At 45.1% G+C, this 18,605-nt stretch overlaps 2 protein-coding genes across 3 annotated transcripts in view; one reads left to right on the forward strand and one right to left on the reverse strand.

Annotated features, from left to right (window-relative positions):
• Window positions 1-4,951, forward strand: part of kcnh3 (potassium voltage-gated channel, subfamily H (eag-related), member 3) — a 210,642-nt gene extending 205,691 nt beyond the window's left edge. Inside the window, exons 13-15 of the mRNA XM_045707463.2 lie at window positions 743-843; window positions 963-1,015; window positions 1,132-4,951. Coding sequence (XP_045563419.2) covers window positions 743-843; window positions 963-1,015; window positions 1,132-2,103 — 1,126 coding nt within the window. The 3' untranslated portion in view covers window positions 2,104-4,951. The remainder of the gene's footprint in view (window positions 1-742; window positions 844-962; window positions 1,016-1,131) is intronic.
• Window positions 4,952-5,459: 508 nt separating this feature from the next.
• LOC106586351 (armadillo repeat-containing protein 8) lies at window positions 5,460-18,468 on the reverse strand. 2 transcript variants are annotated; one of them, XM_014173544.3, is made up of 22 exons: window positions 18,156-18,468; window positions 16,400-16,476; window positions 13,540-13,611; window positions 13,287-13,429; window positions 13,036-13,133; window positions 12,766-12,858; window positions 12,525-12,605; window positions 12,316-12,391; window positions 11,998-12,088; window positions 11,752-11,812; window positions 11,419-11,619; window positions 11,146-11,241; window positions 10,962-11,044; window positions 10,711-10,792; window positions 10,502-10,588; window positions 9,227-9,319; window positions 8,831-8,980; window positions 7,992-8,087; window positions 7,655-7,750; window positions 7,377-7,449; window positions 6,997-7,090; window positions 5,460-6,856 (listed from the first exon to the last, which is right to left on the reverse strand). In XM_014173544.3, exons 1-22 carry the CDS (start codon window positions 18,198-18,200, stop codon window positions 6,823-6,825), a joined length of 2,022 nt encoding a protein of 673 aa, XP_014029019.1. In that variant the 5' UTR covers window positions 18,201-18,468; the 3' UTR covers window positions 5,460-6,822. The 2 variants fall into 2 exon arrangements, with proteins under 2 accessions (XP_014029019.1, XP_014029017.1); XM_014173542.3 differs by having other exon boundaries at window positions 7,356-7,449.
• Between the last annotated feature and the right edge of the window lie 137 nt (window positions 18,469-18,605).

Raw genomic sequence — 18,605 nt, forward strand, 5'->3', positions numbered from 1 at the left:
TTCCCTTCACACCAGGCGGCAAGCTCAGTATGCAACAAGATCTCACAAAATGTTGAAATTGGCTTCAGAATCCAATGTTTGCCCATGAGACTAGCGGGTTCAATCCCAGTGCTACTCAATCGTTTTTTGGTTTAAGCCTATCCCAAATCTTAACCCTTACCTTAACCAGAGCCTACTTGATGGTAATAGCACTCACCGTTGCCCCTAGTGGCCGGTATTGAAGGCGATTCCCGACCCCGACGGACGTCGAATATTACTTTGGATCTTGAGTGACCTGGCTGCAGTGTGTGTGTGTGTGTGTGTGTGTGTGTGTGTGGTGTGTGTGTGTGTGTGTGTGTGTGTGTGTGTGTGTGTGTGTGTGTGTGTGTGTGTGTGTGTGTGTGTGTGTGTGTGTGTGGCCTCCACACTTAATAGCATAGCCCGCCTGCCAGCCCTGCAAGAGAAGCCCAAACCTGACATGTGCTCAGTGGGTGGCAGCTGTGTTGCTGTTTGAACATAACATCTGGAGCCAGAGGGAGAGAGAAGAGACCTACAGTAGAGTAGAGGGGGAGAAATGGAAATAGGACAGGAGAAGGAATGAGGAAGGCAGGGCTGAACATAGGCTTAAATCCTCCACTCCTCTATGACAGCTGTTTCCCCCCCCTTTCTTTGTGTTTTATTCATCTTTATTCCCCTCTTTCTTTATCTCAATCCTCACTCTCTCTCCCTCTGTCTCTCCCCCTCTCGCTTTCTCTCCCTCTAGGTTTGTGGATGGTATTGAGACAGAGAGAAATGTGAACTCAACCCAGAAGTTTGAGTTTAGCTCCAGTCTTCTACACAGTGGTCCACCATCCCCAGGACTAGGTAATACAATCTCCTCTCCACCAGTCTGTTGCTGCTCTCTCTCCAACATGTACTTACCTCTCCGTGTGTGTGCGTGTGCGTGTGCGGGTGTGTGTGTGTGTGTGTGTGTGCTCGTGTAGGGATCCAGGAGCAGTCAGAGATCAAACAGAGTGTCTCTAAGCTGAGTGACGAGGTGAGTGGTTCTAGCTGGTCATGAATCTTAAAACATAATATATAGTAACATAACACGTAAAAACACTAATATTCCAGTGTCAGTCACACTCACGCACCTCTTGTCTGTGTCCACAGATGAGCAGTCTCTCCCAGCAAGTCTCTCAGCTCAGCCAGGAACTACAGGAAATGACCCGCCTGCTCCGGCCCCTCCTCCTCGTGGCGCCTCAGCCAATCCTGACAGCCATGACGCCCATCCTGACTCCACCCCCCAGCAGTGCCAGCCAACCGTCCTCCAGGACACCTCTGGTGGTCCCACCTCCAGCCCCACCCTGCTCCCCACAACCCCACCCCCGGCGAACGCAGTCCTGCTCACTATTGGACGTGGACAGTGCTGACACAGGGAGGGTGGACCTGCCAGGTTGCCTCCTCCCCACCTCCCCTCCACAGAGGCCTCCAGCCCAGGACCATTCTCCAATCTCCCCAGGGAGATGTTCCAAGGACTTACTCCACTCCAACCCCCCTTCCCCTGGGACAGGAGACGCAGAGGGGTCCACCCACCTCTCCAACGGTTCTAACCACTCCAATCTCCCGGTCTCCAGCAACGGGTTCTTCCCTGTCCAGGACCGTCCTCCCCTTGCCTCCCGCACCCCGTCCCCCTCCCTTTCCTTCTCACTGTCTCTCTCCTCCTCACCCTCCTGCTCTCCCTGCCAGGGACCCCACCATTCTCGACCAGGCAGCCACAGTAGCCACAGCAGGGGCCTGTTCCCCCTGCCTCCCTTCCAGGACACCCCGCCCCAACCTTCCTCCCATTGCTCTGCTCCCCCGTCACTCATCTCCTCGCCTGGAGACCATAGGCTGAGGGTGGTCAGCCCCTCCTTTTCCTCCTCCACTAACCTCATCCCTCCCACGTCCTGTCTTAACCCCTCGCCCTTCTTCCCAGGGCCTTTCTCCCTGGACTCTCGAAGGGGGGAGACGCAGGGGGGCCGCAGGCTGGAGGCAGGACACCTGGAGCTTGAGATGCAGGAGTGGGGAGGGGAGAGGGGGGAGGGATGCTCCCAAATGATGGAACACATCAGCTACATCGACGAGGATGGGCCAGCTCTGTGACAGAGAGGCAGATTACATGCAAGAAGAAACAGTAGAAGAGAGAATGACAAGGAGAAGAGAGGAGGAAATGTAGCCAGCTGGTCAAGAGAGCAACGTTGAACCTGTGATACACACACAGACAGACATATAGACAAATGAATAGATAAACAGTTGAACACACAACCAGTGAGATGGTCAGGTGGAAACCAATGGCATCACTGAAAAAGATCCCACCAGGACAGTAGCATGACACCTAATCTAACGGTAGTCTAATCCGGCGATCTGGCCTTGTTCTGGTCATGTGAAAGCAACAAATCCTTCGGTATCTGTGGACGTCATAATGTCATAAGTGAAATGTGCATCCTTTTCCCTACCCCTCTGCTGACTCCATAGAGAGCATGTTGCCCTTGCCAGATTTTCCCAACCTACCACCCCTTCATGACATGACATAGGACTGGAAATGTACACTCTTATTCAGTCTCTGTCATGTAGATTCAGCATCATACTAAAATATATTGCTTGGATATCACCATAGATGATTCAAATGTGGAGTTAATTTACTTCATATTACTACTTAATATTCCTTCAGAGTTTCTCTTTAGATACATTGGGACATGTTTCTCTGCTACTGTTATATGGAGGGTTATTTGTTACGTTTGGATGAGCCCATTTGACTATCTCCACAAACTACATACACACTTGCACTGTGGTCTTATATATAATGACACCCTCAGTGTCGATCCAGCATCCATAGTAAAGCCTACACGCCTTAGTGTCTCTCCCTCTAACAATATTCAACACTACAAGAGAATCAGTGAGCTTACAAGTCACATGGATCCCACCAAAACATGAAGACAACACTAATGTAGAGTAGATATTAAAGGGCAACTCCACCACTTTTCAACCTCATTTTCATTATCTCCAGCACAATACCAGTGTCACCATATGTGAAAAAGTTTTGTAGAAAGAAATATGAAGTTAAAAAGTTCTCCCCGATGACTAGCCTGATGACTCACACTAAATGATTCCGCTGCTCTATCGTTCGCTACATACTGTAGTCTGAGACTGCCATCACTGAAGTCGCCTGTGGTGACGAGGGGCACGAGGGGCGTTGTGCAAAACAAAGTCCCTTTAATACTCTGATTGGATCGCCTCTAACCAATCAGAGTATTAAAGCCGCTTTACCCAAGCGTGTTCTGGCTCTGGCCCAAGCCATCGGTTTCTTGACCAATCAGACGGCCCCGAATGTGTTCGCAATCGGTGAAGGGTTAGGAAGGTACTCAGAGCCAGACTCAATGCGGAGAAGAAACTAACGTCCGTGGGTGTGGAGTATAGTCGGAGCAAGGAGCCTGGTGAGCCAACCCGATGACGTCGTCAAAAGTTAAAACATTTTAAAAACTGTTATTTTCAAACACTATGAAATTTACGGTGATATGGGGAGCGAGAAAATACCCTCCCTTGGGCTAGAAATTCGTTGCAGGTTTTGAATATCAGTTTTTTACTTTTAATCCTACCCTGTGATGTCACAGAGAAGCATCTTTTTAACCACAGAAATGTGCTGTTTTCACATACACTACCGTTCAAAAGTTTGGGGTCACTTAGAAATGTTTTCGAACCCAGAAATGCTGATGCTCCAGATACTCAACTAGTCTAAAGAAGGCCAGTTTTATTGCTTCTTTAATCAAAACAACAGTTTTCAGCTGTGCTAACATAATTGCAAAAGGGTTTTCTAATGATCAGCCTTTTAAAATGATAAACTTTGATTAGCTAACACAACGTGCCATTGGAACACAGGAGTGATGGTTGCTGATAATGGGCCTCTGTACACCTATATAGATATTCCATTAAAAATGAGCCATTTACAGCTACAATAGTAATTTACAACATTAACAATGTCTACACTGTATTTCTGATCAATTTGATGTTATTTTAATGGGCAACAAATGTGCTTTTCTTTCAAACGGTAGTGTATGTAGACACTTCCCACTGGGCACAGACATCATTTAAGAAAATCATTTTTATTTACATTTGGTTGAGATATCAGGTTAAAAGACCAAAAAAAAATTCAAAAACAAGTTCCCTTACGTTGATAACTTTTTGTAAATCCAGATTTCCACATTGAATCAACATCATCAAATTGATTTTTAAACGACCAGTTTTTGCCCAGTGGTTGGTTTGGTGCTGAGATGATGAATGAGGTTGAAAAGTGGCAGAATTGCCCTTTAAGAGGGAGATATAATGGCGGGCACCAGCTTTAGGCTTTGGAGGCTATGCATAGTGGGGGATGAGGGTAATATAGGTCTGTTGTGAAAAAGCAGACTGCCAGTGAAGAGTTCCCACATCATACCAAGCTTTAGCCATCCAGCCATTCGTGCCTTCTCCTTCGAACACACACTGCTAGTCGTACACACATATAACACATATCCATTCTTTCACATATCATTCACAGATGGGGATGCTGTTGTGATTGATAAACCATTGACTATTATGAACACTGCACTTTTATTTTGAAAAGTAAGTTATTTATGTATTTATTTGTGTTAGTAAATTATATATTCTGGCAATATCTTCTGTTGAAAATGCAGAGGAGTGTTCTGGCCCTTTTCCATCCATCACTAGTTGTTGAACAGCTTCATATCAAAGCCCACATGCACCAACACACACTATTGCCATGTCCCCAGCATCATCTGCAACCCAGATACTGCTAAATTGGTCAGAGGCCTAATATTTCTAGCGTCGTCTGATGCGCTGTGTACTTGGAGTGTGTACCAGAGTTGTTTGGGGGTGGTGCACTATTCGTATTATAGACAGATTCAGATGCTGGTTTCTATTTTCTGTAACAAGGTGAGGACTTGGATGCAGCTGTATGGAGGTGTGAGAGTAGTGGGAGGGGGGGGGGGGAGCCCAGTGAGAGGGGTTTGGGGTGGGGGTGTTAAATGCATGTCACAGCTATCTGCATGAGGAATATGCCTGCTTCAGAACTAAGGGAGAGGAAGGTGGGCTTACTGTGCTGCCCGAGGCTTTGGGAGGCTTCAGATGTATTTTATTATTAAATGTCACCAACTTTACCAGAAATACATTATACAAGAATAAACAAAGTGTTGTTTTATAAGATCCAGGCTTCTGTGATGCTTTGGATCCGAATCATTGTCAGGGATGACGATGTCCAGCGCCAGTGGGATCACTTCCTAAGTCATTTAATGTGTTGAACAACCGTGGTAATGCTCTCATAACCAGTGGACCTTTAGTTGATGCATGTATTCAGTTACGTTACACTTGTGACTTCTTTCCTTCACATGCCTCACATTGACAATTAAGTGTTCTCCACTTCCCTCCACCCAGTGCCCGCGGACAACAAAAAAAGACAGTACTCAATGACCAAGTCCATCTTTCAGGTCTGCATATATTTCAAATGGTAGCATTCATTCTGTCAGAGCTTCTGTAAGAATGGAAATATCAGGGAGAGGAAAGATCTAGAAGATTCTGGGGGGAACCAAATGGCTACAGGTAAAGGACATTTAGCATTTTATCCTATTTCGTGGATCCATCTTAGTGCCTTCTGAAAGGTAAGACTAGAGAGAGTCAGGGTCATACATAGTGACACGCAATGGGCCGGTTTACCAGATAAAGATTAAGGGCCCAATTAAATCTATCGCTGAATCGTTACAAATTGCGCAATCGAAATGTAAAGGTAAATTCTGGTTGAACCAACATATGCAGCGTTTACCACTAACGCGGGAACATTGCCTTGAAATTTCAATCACGCTATAACACTGAACTTCCACAACACAGATTGAATAGAGCCCTAAATCTAGTACTGGATTTAAAAATTATGCTCAATAGAGATTCTCCATTGAAAGTGCTTTTTAGTCCAGGACTAAACTTAATCTGGGTCTGTGAAAGTAGCCCATATTTCCAGTCAACCTTCTAACTTTGTTCTATTGACCACATCATCCTCCCATTGATATTCTGTTCACACCCTACTGTACAAGGAACCCGGGAAAAGACACAGAGAAAAAGAAACAGAGGGGGAAAATTATAATCTAAAAAATATATTTATATGTTTATATATATTTACGAGGTATGTATCCACAAAAAAAAAGAAAACACAAAAGAGTACAAATTGAGCAGTCTTTTTTCCAAACGCAACCTCTCGTGACATAAAGCCCCTCTTTAGTAATAATAATAATATCAATAATTAGCTAAATAAAACCAGGAGGAAGCGATGCTCCCACAACCCTGCCCTCTTCGTCAGAGCCTTTAGTCCAGCTCTCCGTCCCACTCTGAGACATCTTTATGTTCAGTCTCCTCATTAGGAGTCCAAAAGCACCAAAGCCTCCTGGCCACATGGCGGCGCTGTGCTGCACTGGCTGGCTACTGTACTGCACTCTACTAACCCTTCTTCATTCACATCCATCTTTGCATAAAAAAATAAAATAAAAAAAAGGCAAAAACCTTTGAATGACCCCCCCCCTCCAGTAACCGTTGCTATGCAGAAAGCGTTTCCCAGTTCCCCCTCCAACCTTGTCTCCGGGTGGGGTGGGGGTAAGGTTTGGGTTGGGGGTGATGGGGTGGAAGGGGGGCGTCTGCCGCTGCAGCTCAAAGGTGTCTTTGTGCAACAAAACTAAGATTAAACTGAAGGAGAAAACAAAACAATGGCAGCAGGCAGGCAGGTCTCCTCCTGGCAGGCCATTGGATTGTTAGTTGTGTTGTTGGGGGCAACGACATCGGAGACTGGGGTCACGCCAGATACTGCTGCATTGCTGTCTTCGCCCTGAAAGAGAGCGAGAGAGAGTCAGCATCCTACAACACAACGAGCGTGCATGTGTTTGTGCGCGTGTCTGTCAGTCAATAGGAGAGAGAAACTGAAGGAAAGCGGGTGAGAGATCAGAAGTGTGTGTAGCTGTGTCGGACCTGTCACAGAGGTTGGGGTCTGAGGCCTGGGTGAGTTTGTGCAGGATGTCTACAAAGCCCAACTCCCTCAGCTTGTCCTGACGCTCCTGGGAACCTGAACAGAGAGAGACACCCGACGCAGGAAGGTTAGAGAGGAGGATGTTAGAGCCAGAGACCCGGTCCAACCGTGTTTACTCAAAACAGACGAAAACCAGTGATGTAGTGGAGCATAAATGCATTACGGCAACGTAATGCATAACATTGCAGAATTTGATTCACTTTATACAACTAGATCCATGAAACTACCACTAGCTAACACAAACACTTTGAACATCTGTGTTTCCACGCTCCCCCGCAGTCCCCCCCCAGCTTGTGACAACCTGTCATGGCGTTGGCCTCACCGTCCTCCTCGTTCCAGATCAGGTTGGAGATACAGAAAGTGGCCGCCAGCTGGAGCTTCACATTAGAGTGAGCCTGAGAGGATATCACAGAGAAAATGTCAGTACTTGCTTAAGATATGTCAACAATATATGCAAAGAGAGACGGTCAAACTCGTTCTAAATAAAAAAACAATCACACATGGATGAAGGTTGACAGAGTTGAGTGAACCTCTTTAAGCCTGATCAGCAGTCGAGAACTAAGTATAGCTACAGTGGCTAATGGAGGGAAGAGACTCTACCATGTAATATTTGATTTTCTGGAGGATGTCGTCATTGGTCATGATGAGTTCCTTGGCTGTGTTGCCGTCAGCAATGTTGGCTAGGATACAGAGTGTCTGAAACACAGACAGCAGCTCTGTCCTGAAGTGTTCCTCAAAGACACAAGTAGGGTTGCAGAACTGCTAACTTCTCAGAAATTCACAGGTTTACTAGAATTTGGAGCACTCCTGGAATTAGGAAATAAGCAAGGAGGGAATAATCCAACTGGAAAACCTGGGAATTTGGGATTAAGTGAATGAAATATTGCAACCCTACATCAAAGTGTTCATGGTATAATAAGCTGGGGGGGGGTCATACCTGTTCCTTGACCTCGATGCTGTGTTCTCCCTCGAGGATTAGAGTGACTGCCTGCATGATCTGCTTCCCATGAGAACTCATGACCTGGTCTATGTGCTGGGAGACAGAAGGGAGAGGAGGTTAGAGAAAAGAGACTGATCAAGCGGGATAGAGTATGAAAAGGCGAGACAATGTGTGTGTGAGTGAGACTTGAGATGATTAAAAGCAGAGTCTGAGTGTCTGTCTCTCTGGCGACTGCAGTACCGAAAGAGAAATACAAAACCTGACCAAACAAGCCTCAGCTTCCTTTGGTAGGCTCAGGAGAATGGTCTTCCAGAACAAAAGGCCTCAACCTTCACACAAAAATATCTGTTTACCAGGCAGTGGTCATGACAACTCTCCTCTACAGCTGCGAGACGTGGCCCATCTACACTCGCAACATCAGGATGCTGGAGGCCTTTCGCATCAGGTGACTCTAGTGCACAACCTTGCGTGACCGGGAGCCCTGTATGGCCAGCTCTGCAGAGGGTCAGGGGAGGCGCTACAAAGACCAACTGTAGACCACAACGGAAAAGTGCAGGCTTAACCCTACCCAGCTGGAGGGCACTGCCGCTGAACGCTCCATCTGGCGCCAGCTCTACCAGCAAGAAGTGCAGAAGCTTGAGAAGGACAGGAACAGGCTATGGAGAAGAAAGCACCTCAAGAGACCTGAAGCCAGGAACGCACCTAGACCCCCCCCCAATCGGAGACTCTACATGCCCTGTCTGCAACAGACGATGTGGGTCTATGATTGGACTTAAGTCACACAAAGACTACCTTCAGTGTGTGTGTGTGTGTGTGTGTCTCTGTGCCAGTCTTACGGGCCGTGTGGAGAGCAGGTTTCGTAGCAGGCCCAGGGTCTTCATCAGGACATTTGAGTCAGGGTCAGAAAGCAGACGGAAGAGCTGCTCTGTTCCCAACGCTCTCACAATCTCCCCCTTCACCTTCTGGTCCGCCTGGAACGCCATGTTCTACACACACACACACACACACACACACAATCATGATGGTGTAGGTTAGACACACACCTTCTATAGTAGGGTTGCGCAGTTAGAAACTTTACCAAAGTTCCAGTTGGAAGATTCTCAGTTGAAGGGTTGCCTCACTGCTTATGCTCTATTGACTGAGAATCAGTGGAGGAAGGCAGTACAGTGGTGACAGCAGAGCAAGGCAGTAAAGTGGTGACAGCAGAGCAAGGCAGTAAAGTGGTGACTCACCATTAGAGCCCAGATGCCATTGACCCTCAGGGCTGGACTATCACTCTGGGTCAGACTGCATAGTAACTCTATCACCCCTGACTCCAAGATGGGCTGCAGACACAGACAAAACATATGCACTTACTCCCACTGATCATGCTAAATTGCAGGTTCACAACCTGACAGCTAATATTTAGTCCTAAAACATCAAGCAAAAAAAATAAACACACAGTACCAGTCAAAAGTTTGGACACACCTACTCATTCAAGTCTTTTTCTTGATTTTTACTATTTTCTACATTGTAGAATAGTGAAGACATCAAAACTATGAAATAACACATATGGAATCATGTCGTAACCAAAAAAAGTGATTCTTCAAAGTAGCCACCCTTTGCCTTGATGACAACTTTGCACACTCTTGGCATTCTCTCAACCAGCTCCACCTGGAATGCTTTACCAACAGTCTTGAAGGAGTTCCCACATGTGCTGAGCACAGGCTGCTTTTCATTCACTCTGCGGTCCAACTCATCCCAAACCATCTCAATTGGGTTGAGGTTGGCTGATTGTGGAGGCCAGGTCATCTGATGCAGCACACCATCACTCATTCTTATTGGTCAAATAGCCCTTACACAGCCTGGAGATGTATAACCCCCCCCCCCCACCTTGTCACAACACAACTGATGCTCAAATGCATTAAGGGAAAAAATCCACAAATTAACTTTTAACAAGGCACACCTGTTAATTTAAATGCATTCCAGGTGACTACCTCATGAAGCTGGTTGAGAGAATGCCAAGAGTGTGCAAAGCTGTCATCAAGGCAAAGGGTGGCTATTTGAAGAATCTCAAATATATTTTGATTTATGCAACACTTTTTTTGGTTACTACATGATTCCATATGTGTGTTATTTCATAGTTTTGATGTCTTCACTATTATTCTACAATGTAAAAAATAGTAAAAATAAAGAAACCCTTAAATGAGTAGGTGTCCAAACTTTTGACATACAACTTTACTGAGCTGTGTTTGTCTACCAATCATGAAGCCAGCTAGGTAGCAGTGTTGTATTGCCAAGTGTTGTATTGCCAGCTAGGTAGCAGTGTTGTATTGCCAGCTAGGTAGCAGTGTTGTATTGCCAGCTAGGTAGCAGTGTTGTATTGCCAGCTAGGTAGCAGTGTTGTATTGCCAGCTAGGTAGCAGTGTTGTATTGCCAGCTAGGTAGCAGTGTTGTATTGCCAGCTAGGTAGCAGTGTTGTATTGCCAGCTAGGTAGCAGTGTTGTATTGCTGTCTGCTGGTCTCACCTCTTTGCTGGGTGAAAACTCCAGTAGCAGGTTGCATAGTGTAGAAGAGGCCATGACCAACACCTCGTCTGGAGCGTTCTGTAACAACTACACACAGCAGAGAAGAGACGTACAGTCTCACTACGAAGGCCATGTACTTTGCAGCATACATAGATCATTTTTATAGTAAGTAATCTTTTATGGTGAGAAAGAAACCCCTTGGTATAGACCTTCATAAGGGGCTTCCATACGGCGTGGTCATGAAAACTAGTCCTCAACTGCTGGACTGACCGGGACAGACTGTGAAGACACCTGGACACAGAGGAAGAGTCAATATCACAACAGGCACACACGGCTACCATTTGAGAGTCAGATGTCTCGGATGCAAGGAGATCTTCTTAGGCTCAGAAGGGACAGAATGTGACAGGACACTCAGGATGTCAGAGCACCCTCAGTGGAGAGGTAGGGATGTTATCAGTACCTGACAGCAGCTAGCCGCACCTTGACGCTGGATTCTGACAGGCCACTCACTATCCTGTCCATCATGTTCTCTGTCTCTGTGATCTGAGGAGGAGAGAGACGGGGGGTGTTAGGAAGAGGACACGGACACATTTCTGAAGGCGGCTGGGTAGGGGTGCGTGTGTGTACTGTTGAGTGAAAGCCACCTTCTTGCGGATATCTTCGTCGTTGGAGCCCAGTGAGGCGTACAGTTTAAAGGCAGCTTGTCTCAGCTCGTGAGCATGCTTCAGGTCGTGATCCAACTGCAGATAAAGACAATTCAATATTTGGTGAGAGGTAAGAGAGTTAGAGGTTTTTGTCCAAAGTAAGGAATGTGGTGTTCTTTTCTCACAACAGTGTCAGTGTTGTCCTGACGGTAACAGTTCTCTGCCTTGTAAGATTGCCTGGCTAGGTTGAATGAGTAAAGTCCAGTGTCTCACCCTCTTGATGTCAGTGATGGCGCTGACAGAGCTGGGGTATTTGAAGTAGTCAGCCAGCATGGCCACTAGGTGGTCTGTTACACTGGCGATCCTCTGCAGCTCCACATCAGGCTCCATCAGGTAGGCCAGGGTCTCTGCCCCCTCCACACGCTCCTCCAACAGCCTCTCCTTACTGCACATCCTCACCAGGCACGGCAGGGCCTACACAGGGATGGAACAGGGATTTTATACACACACACACACACACACACACACACACACATACCAGTACCAGTACCAGTACCAGACAAGTCATAAGATGAGTGCACAAGACATGCAAAATGGTATACTCACCTTTAAAACGATGCAGCTGTCATCTGTCCTAATGGCTCCTGCTCGACACATGTATGTTAGACTGGGGGAGAGGAAGAAAGCAAAGGGTGAGCGAGAGGGGGAAAAGAGATTTCATCTTCCCGAAACTAAAACACTTGAGATTCTTACTTTAATAGTCCGCGGAAAAACATATACTTTACAGCAGTTACTTCAACACTGTCAATGGAAGCATACCTCTTTTAATAGTCAAGTGAAGGAAACACTCACCACTTGGCTGCTGTGAGCTGCATGTCAATGGGCTGATCCCTTTGCATCATTCTGACAAATACCTGAGAGAGCAGCTCCTCATCCACCAGCACTGAGAACAGAGAGGAGAATATTGATTTTCATAGTAACTTCATTATACAATATTGTCACCATCTGACAAACTTTTTGCTGCCATGACAATACCAATATAACACCAAGAATAGAACTCCTCTGACAGAGTGAAGAATATAGCTGGAAGCTGTCCCAGTCAGGTCCCAAAGCAGCAGTGAGAGAGAAAGAGAGAGAGACAGAAATAGAAGGGGAAATAAAGCCCCTCACCATTCACCAGTGTCATGGAGACCTGAGTGTTCTCATAGGCCAGGACCGAGAAGCATTTTAATGCCTGCATCCGTACCTGTATAGGATGAGAGCAAAAAGAAAGAAAGAAAAGAGTGAGAGAAGAGGGGGGAAGAGAGTGAGACATGGTAATATAAAAGGTCAGCGATGGTAGTACTGAGATCTGGGTGAGAAGTAGTTTCAAATAGTACCTTATAGGAGGGAGAGATGAGAAGAGGAGCAATGTTCTGGATGGCCCCGTGGTTAAACAGAACTGTCTGGTGCTCCGGAGTCTACAAAACACACACTGAGTAATTCTTCAGACAGATTTGTTTTTAAATGATAGGTCAATCATCAGATGAACTTTAACATGTAGTGTCTTCGGTCTTCTATTACAATAGTGGAAATCTTTCTGTAATGTGAAGTGTTTTAAATGTGTGCTGGTGTACTGACCTTGCAGCAGTGGGAGAAGATCTGGGTGATGTACTCCTGCGTCCGCTGTGACCGACTCAGCAGGGACATGAGGTGGGGGATCACAGTGGGGTCCTGACAAGGTGTAACACACACACTGTTACTGCGCACACTCACAGAAATACACCCCAGTTTGACAACACATCCCTAAGAATAGTGGTGGCATGTTACACCATACCAATGGTATGTGTGTCAGAGTGAGTGTATTGGACGGGGGGAATAGACAGACAGAGAAGAGCGAGAGAGACTTACAGTGTAGAGCAGCTGCACTGGGGTGACTGGACTGATGAAGACTGTCCTGAGGCAGCGTAGACAAGCCTCGATGAAGATCAGGTCTGGACATAGGAGACCTGCAGAGAGACACACTTGCTATGAGAGAGAATGAGTATGTTTCCTCAGTCAGAGTGCTGTCCTGTCAGTGAGTTATGACTGAAAGACTAACACTGGACAGCGTGTGACTGATTGTGTGTGTATCGATTTGTCTGTGTTATGCATACATCTACCTTGCAGTAGGGCAGGGATGATGTGACAGTCCACCAGGGACTTGATGTTGTTCTCAGTGCCCATGGCCAGACTGCCCAGCACCACCGCACACTCTGCCCTCAGCTCTGAGCTGGACGAGCCCTGCTGGAGCAGATACAGTAACCTGGGGAGAGACACACACAGTCAACGCTGCCGTTCAATTGGGCTTGGAGATTGAGTTGAGGGGAGGGGAAAGAGAGCAAGTGGGGAAAACAGGTGAATGGAGAGAGACACCTGGGTACAGCTCCCAGGACAATCAGGTTGGCTTTCTGTTTGTTGTTTCCGATGACAGCATTCTTCATGTCACTGTGAACACACACACACACACACACAGGGTCAGATGTGTGGAGCTTCCTCAGCATGTTACCAACAGCCACAATAACAACAACACTTGAGAGTTCAACCACAGTAGCAATCATATCACCTACGCTAAACCACACAAGTCTAAACACTAATGCTTACAGCCACAGGCTCAACTGAGAAACATCATTGCTGTTCAAGCTTGTTAACATGTTGCTTTGAGGATAGAATTCTGATCATCACACACCACTTATATAAGCCAATAACATACAGTACCAGTCAAACCTACGCATTCAAGGGTTTTTCTTACATTTTACTAGTTTCTACATTGTAGAATAATAGTGAAGACATCAAAACTATGAAATAACACACATATGGAATCATGTATTAATTTAAAAAAAAAGGGTTAAACAAATCAAAATATATTTTATATTTGAGATTTTTCAAAGTAGCCACCCTTTGCCTTGATGACAGCTTTGCACACTCTTGGCATTCTCTCAACCAGCTTCATGAGGTAGTCACCTGGAATACATTTCAATTAACAGGTGTGCCTTGACAAAAGTTAAGTGCAATATCTTTACTTCTTAATGCATTTGAGCAAATCAGTTGTGTTGTGACATGGCAGGGGTGGTATAGAGAAAAGAGCACTATTTGGTAAAAAACCAAGTCCATATTACGGCAAGAACAGCTCATAAGCAAAGAGATACGACAGTCCATCATTACTTTAACACATGAAGGTCAGTCAATACGGAACATTTCAAGAACGTTTCCCGCAGTTCTCAAAAATGGCTTTTAGGAGGACCGCCACAGGAAAGGAAGATTCACAGTTACCTCTGCTGCAGAGGATAAGTTCATTAGAGTAAACTGAACCTCATATTGCAGCCCAAATAAATGCTTCACCAAGTTCAAGTAACAGACATATCAACTGTTAAGAGGAGACTGCATGAATCAGGCCTTCATGGTCGAATTGCTTTAACTAACTCAGAGGCTGCTTACTAGACCGAGACCCAATCACTGGCCACTTTAATAAATGGATCACTAGCCACTTTAAAACAATGCCACTTTAATAATGTTTACATATATTACATTACTCATATCTACATACTGTATTTTATGATATATATTGCACCTTGCCTATGCCGCTCGGCCATCGCTCATCCATATCTACATATTCTCTTTCACCCCTTTTAGATGCGTGTATTAGGTAGTTGGGTAATTGTTAGATTACTTGTTAGATATTACTGCACTGTGGAACTAGAAGCACAAGCATTTCGCTACACTCGCATTAACATCTGCTAACCATGTGCATGTGACCAATACAATTTGATTTGAAACCACTACTAAAGGACACCAATAATAAAGAAGAGACTTGCTTGGGCCAAGAAACATGAGCAATGGACATTAGACCGGTGGAAATCTGTCCTTTGGTCTAATGAGCCCAAATTTGATATTTTTGGTTCCAACTGCTGAGTCTTTGTGAGAAGCAGAGTAGGTGAATGGATGATCTCCACGTGTATGGTTCCCACCGTGAAGCATGGAGGTGGTGGTGTGATGGTGCTTTGCTGGTGACACTGTGATTTATTTAGAATTCAAGGCACACTTATCCAGCATGGCTACCACAGCATTCTGCAGCGATATGCCATCCCATCTGGTTGGAGCTTAGTGGGACTATCATTTGTTATTCAACAGGACAATGACTCAACACACCTCCAGACTGTGTAATGGCTATTTGACCAAGGAGTGGAGTGCTGGATCAAATGACCTGGCCTCCACAATCACCCGACCTCAACCCAATTGAGATGGTTTGGGATCAGTTGGACCGCAGAGTGAAGGAAAAGCAGCCTGTGCTCAGCATATGTTGGAACTCCTTCAAGACTGTTGGAAAAGCATTCCAGGTTGAAGCTGGTTGAGAGAATGCCAAGAGTGTGCAAAGCTGTCATCAAGGCAAAGGGTGGCTACTTTGAAGAATCTTTTTTGGTTACTACATGATTCCATATGTGATATTTCATAGTTTGGATGTCTTCACTATTATTCTACAATGTAGGAAAAAGTAAAAATAAAGAAAAACCCTTGAATGAGTAGGTGTGTCCAAACTTTTGACTGGTACTGTATATAAAAGTTATCCAGAGAGCAGAATTCTAACTCTGGTTTGCCAACTGCTGAGACCCTATAGAATGCAATGCATATGACATAAAGATACAAGTAGCGAGATGGAATAAAATCGCCATGAGAAGATGGAGGCCAGTGGAAAAGTACTGCTGCACCAGTCAGGTAAGAAGTGACTCGGCTAGCCATCCAAAACCGTAACCAGAGCTGGGTCTCAGAGTTAAAAATAAAGATGAAAAGTTGTCCGAGTCCAAGCTGTGCTGAGGCTCTCACTCACACTGCCCAGTGAAACACACACACTAGCAGAGACCTGGCATACCACACAGCATGAATCACACTGACTGATCGGAGAGAAACACACACCACTGACAGCCAGGTTGTACAGCCACATGTAAACAAAGTGTTCCAAGCAGCTCACACTGAGCATGCTCACATCGCACCTCAAACAAATCAATCATTGACAGACAGCTCCCTCCAGAGCTGCCTGCTCCACCCGCATACAGATACCAGACTCACATAAGGACAGACAGAGGCCCAAATGGCATCCTATTTCCCATAAGGCTCTGGTCAAAAGTAGTGCACCAAGTAGGGGATAGGGTTCCAATTTGGGACAGAAACAAAGACAGGACAAATATCTATTTTCCTATAGAAAAACATAGGCTACTACAACACAAGGTAATGTACTTACATGACTCCCTGCAGCACTTTCTGTGGGTCAGGGTCAAAAAGCCTGTCAACATAATGGCGACTGGTGGCCGTGACCTCCTGCATGGTGACAAGAGACAGAACAACAATGAGTCAGCGCTGGCCTCCCTCATCATCCCACTGCTGACACCAACCACACACTCAGCAGAAAGACACCGGCCTGGGCCAGATAGATACTCCATCCCAGAAAAGCCCCTCCTAACTATATGACTGGTCGACAGGCAGTAGGCTACTCTCGTCAAGCTGTAAACTCATCCAGTGCACGAGATGGTCATGTCACTTGATAACTTTGCTTATGTTTATCATTGAGGGACCGTCCAGAACTTTCCCCACGACTCACTATGTAATAGGTTACTGATGAGCAAAGAGGCACTGCTCTACTATAGCTCTCTTAAAAAAAGGGGGATTTGCAGTGACGTGTGTATTCCTTGTGACTCATACCATATCAGCCATGAGTCAGTAAGGGATCTGAAACAAAGTTCCTTAACAATTAAAGTAGATTACAATTCCACTAGTCCAGATGCAGTTATGGGTGCATCGTCACATTTCAGGTGGGTGAAATGTAAAATTTAGACAATATGATGACTCCTGAACAGCTAATCAAAGGGCTACCCAGACCCCTCTTTTACGCTGCTGCTGCTACTCTCTGTTAATTATCTATGCATAGTCACTTTAACTCAACCTACATGTACATATTACCTCCGGTACCCCCTGTATATAGCCTCGCTATTGTTATTTTACTGCTGATATTTAAATTATTTGATACTTTCATTTTCTATTTCTTACTTATTTTTTTCTTAAAACATCTTAAAGCATTGTTGGTTAACGGCTTGTAAGTAAGCATTTCACTGTAAGGTCTCCACCTGTTGTATTCAGCACATGTGACAAAAAACATTTGATTTGATTTGAATATGACATTTGGTAAATGTTGTTAAACCTAGCTCTGGCTTTGGCCATTTCCTTACAGGTCCTGTAAAATATGAAAAACATATCTGTTGACAGACTAACAGGTGGCAAATGAACACATTTTGTTGAAGAGCTGTATAGCATCTTCATGTATTTCCTCCAAAACCCTGTGATCTGGTCAATGACACTACCAACAGCATATGGGGGCGTTTCCAGTATGATAACTTTAAACTATCTTGCTAACGTTAGCTTAATAGCTAACTTTGAAACATAAGTAAAAATGATAAACGTTAGTCTTAACGTGAAATTCGATTCTCGATCACAAAACTGAAAGCAGTTGACACTTGACATAGTTAGCTAGCCTTCTACCCAAAACTGACTCAGACAATTAGCTAGTTCTGTATAGTATGCTACCTAACTAACAGAGTAAGTACGGTTATAGACAGCTAGCCAACTAAATAGCTAATTCGCGGTTGGTTCCAGCTAACATAACCTTATTTAATTACACCGTCACTGTGCAATAAAGTTAAATGTTGCGGGTTTTCGTTATAATTGGATTCACGTAAATGTATGTCACCGGTTACTAGTTAGCTAGCTAAGTCATTCCGGGTGAACGTCGGGAGACCGCCCTAACTACAGTAGCTAACGTTAGCTAGCTAAATGCTGCAAAGCCTGAGTTAGCGTAGCTAGCTAGCAACTTCAGTGCATGCCCTCAACCCACATTGATAACTTGATGCGACACATAAAATGCTTTTCACTATGCAATGCAGTTAGGAAGAATGCAGTGCATAGCAAAAATAAAGTATTTATTAAATAGTATAAGAGCGACTCACAGATAGCACGCTGATGCGGAGAGGGGCCTCCAACAAGCACGCCATCTCTCTTCCCCCTGTCGAGCACCCCAATCGGAGCAGCACTTTCCAAACACTCTGCCCTCCAGACCAGCTGCTCAGATTAAAAAAGTAAATATAGCTAAATCACGCAACACTTTAGAAGCACTTAGTATTTCATGGGTTAGGTGGAGTTAGTCGGGTGTATTTGGTCTGTTTAAGCCACAGATAACGTTTCCTGTGATAATGAAACTATTGTTTATAGTTGCACACTGTCTACATTGCTCGAATGTCAACTTGTGAATCAAGTCAATTAGGTACATTTTGGTTCTAAACGCGCAGATCATTTGAAATTGAAGTTTGGGTGATTCGACAAACATATGATTATTATAAGCATTTATGTTCATATATAAATATGTTTTATTCATAAAGAAGTGTTGGTAGTCCGAATTA

Source organism: Salmo salar, chromosome 25 (genome assembly GCF_965601325.2).
Source record: "Salmo salar chromosome 25, fSalSal1, whole genome shotgun sequence".
Classification (NCBI taxonomy): Eukaryota; Metazoa; Chordata; class Actinopteri; order Salmoniformes; family Salmonidae; genus Salmo; species Salmo salar.

Coding starts and splice junctions, on each gene's coding strand:
- LOC106586351 (XM_014173542.3), bottom strand. CDS start 18,200: ATGGCGTGCTTGTTGGAGGCCCCTCTCCGCATCAGCGTGCTATCT. Junction 10,589..10,710: donor TATGGAAGCCCCTTATGAAG/GTCTATACCAAG, acceptor TGCTGTGTGTAG/TTGTTACAGAACGCTCCAGA. Junction 7,751..7,991: donor GCATCGAGGTCAAGGAACAG/GTATGACCCCCC, acceptor TCTGTGTTTCAG/ACACTCTGTATCCTAGCCAA.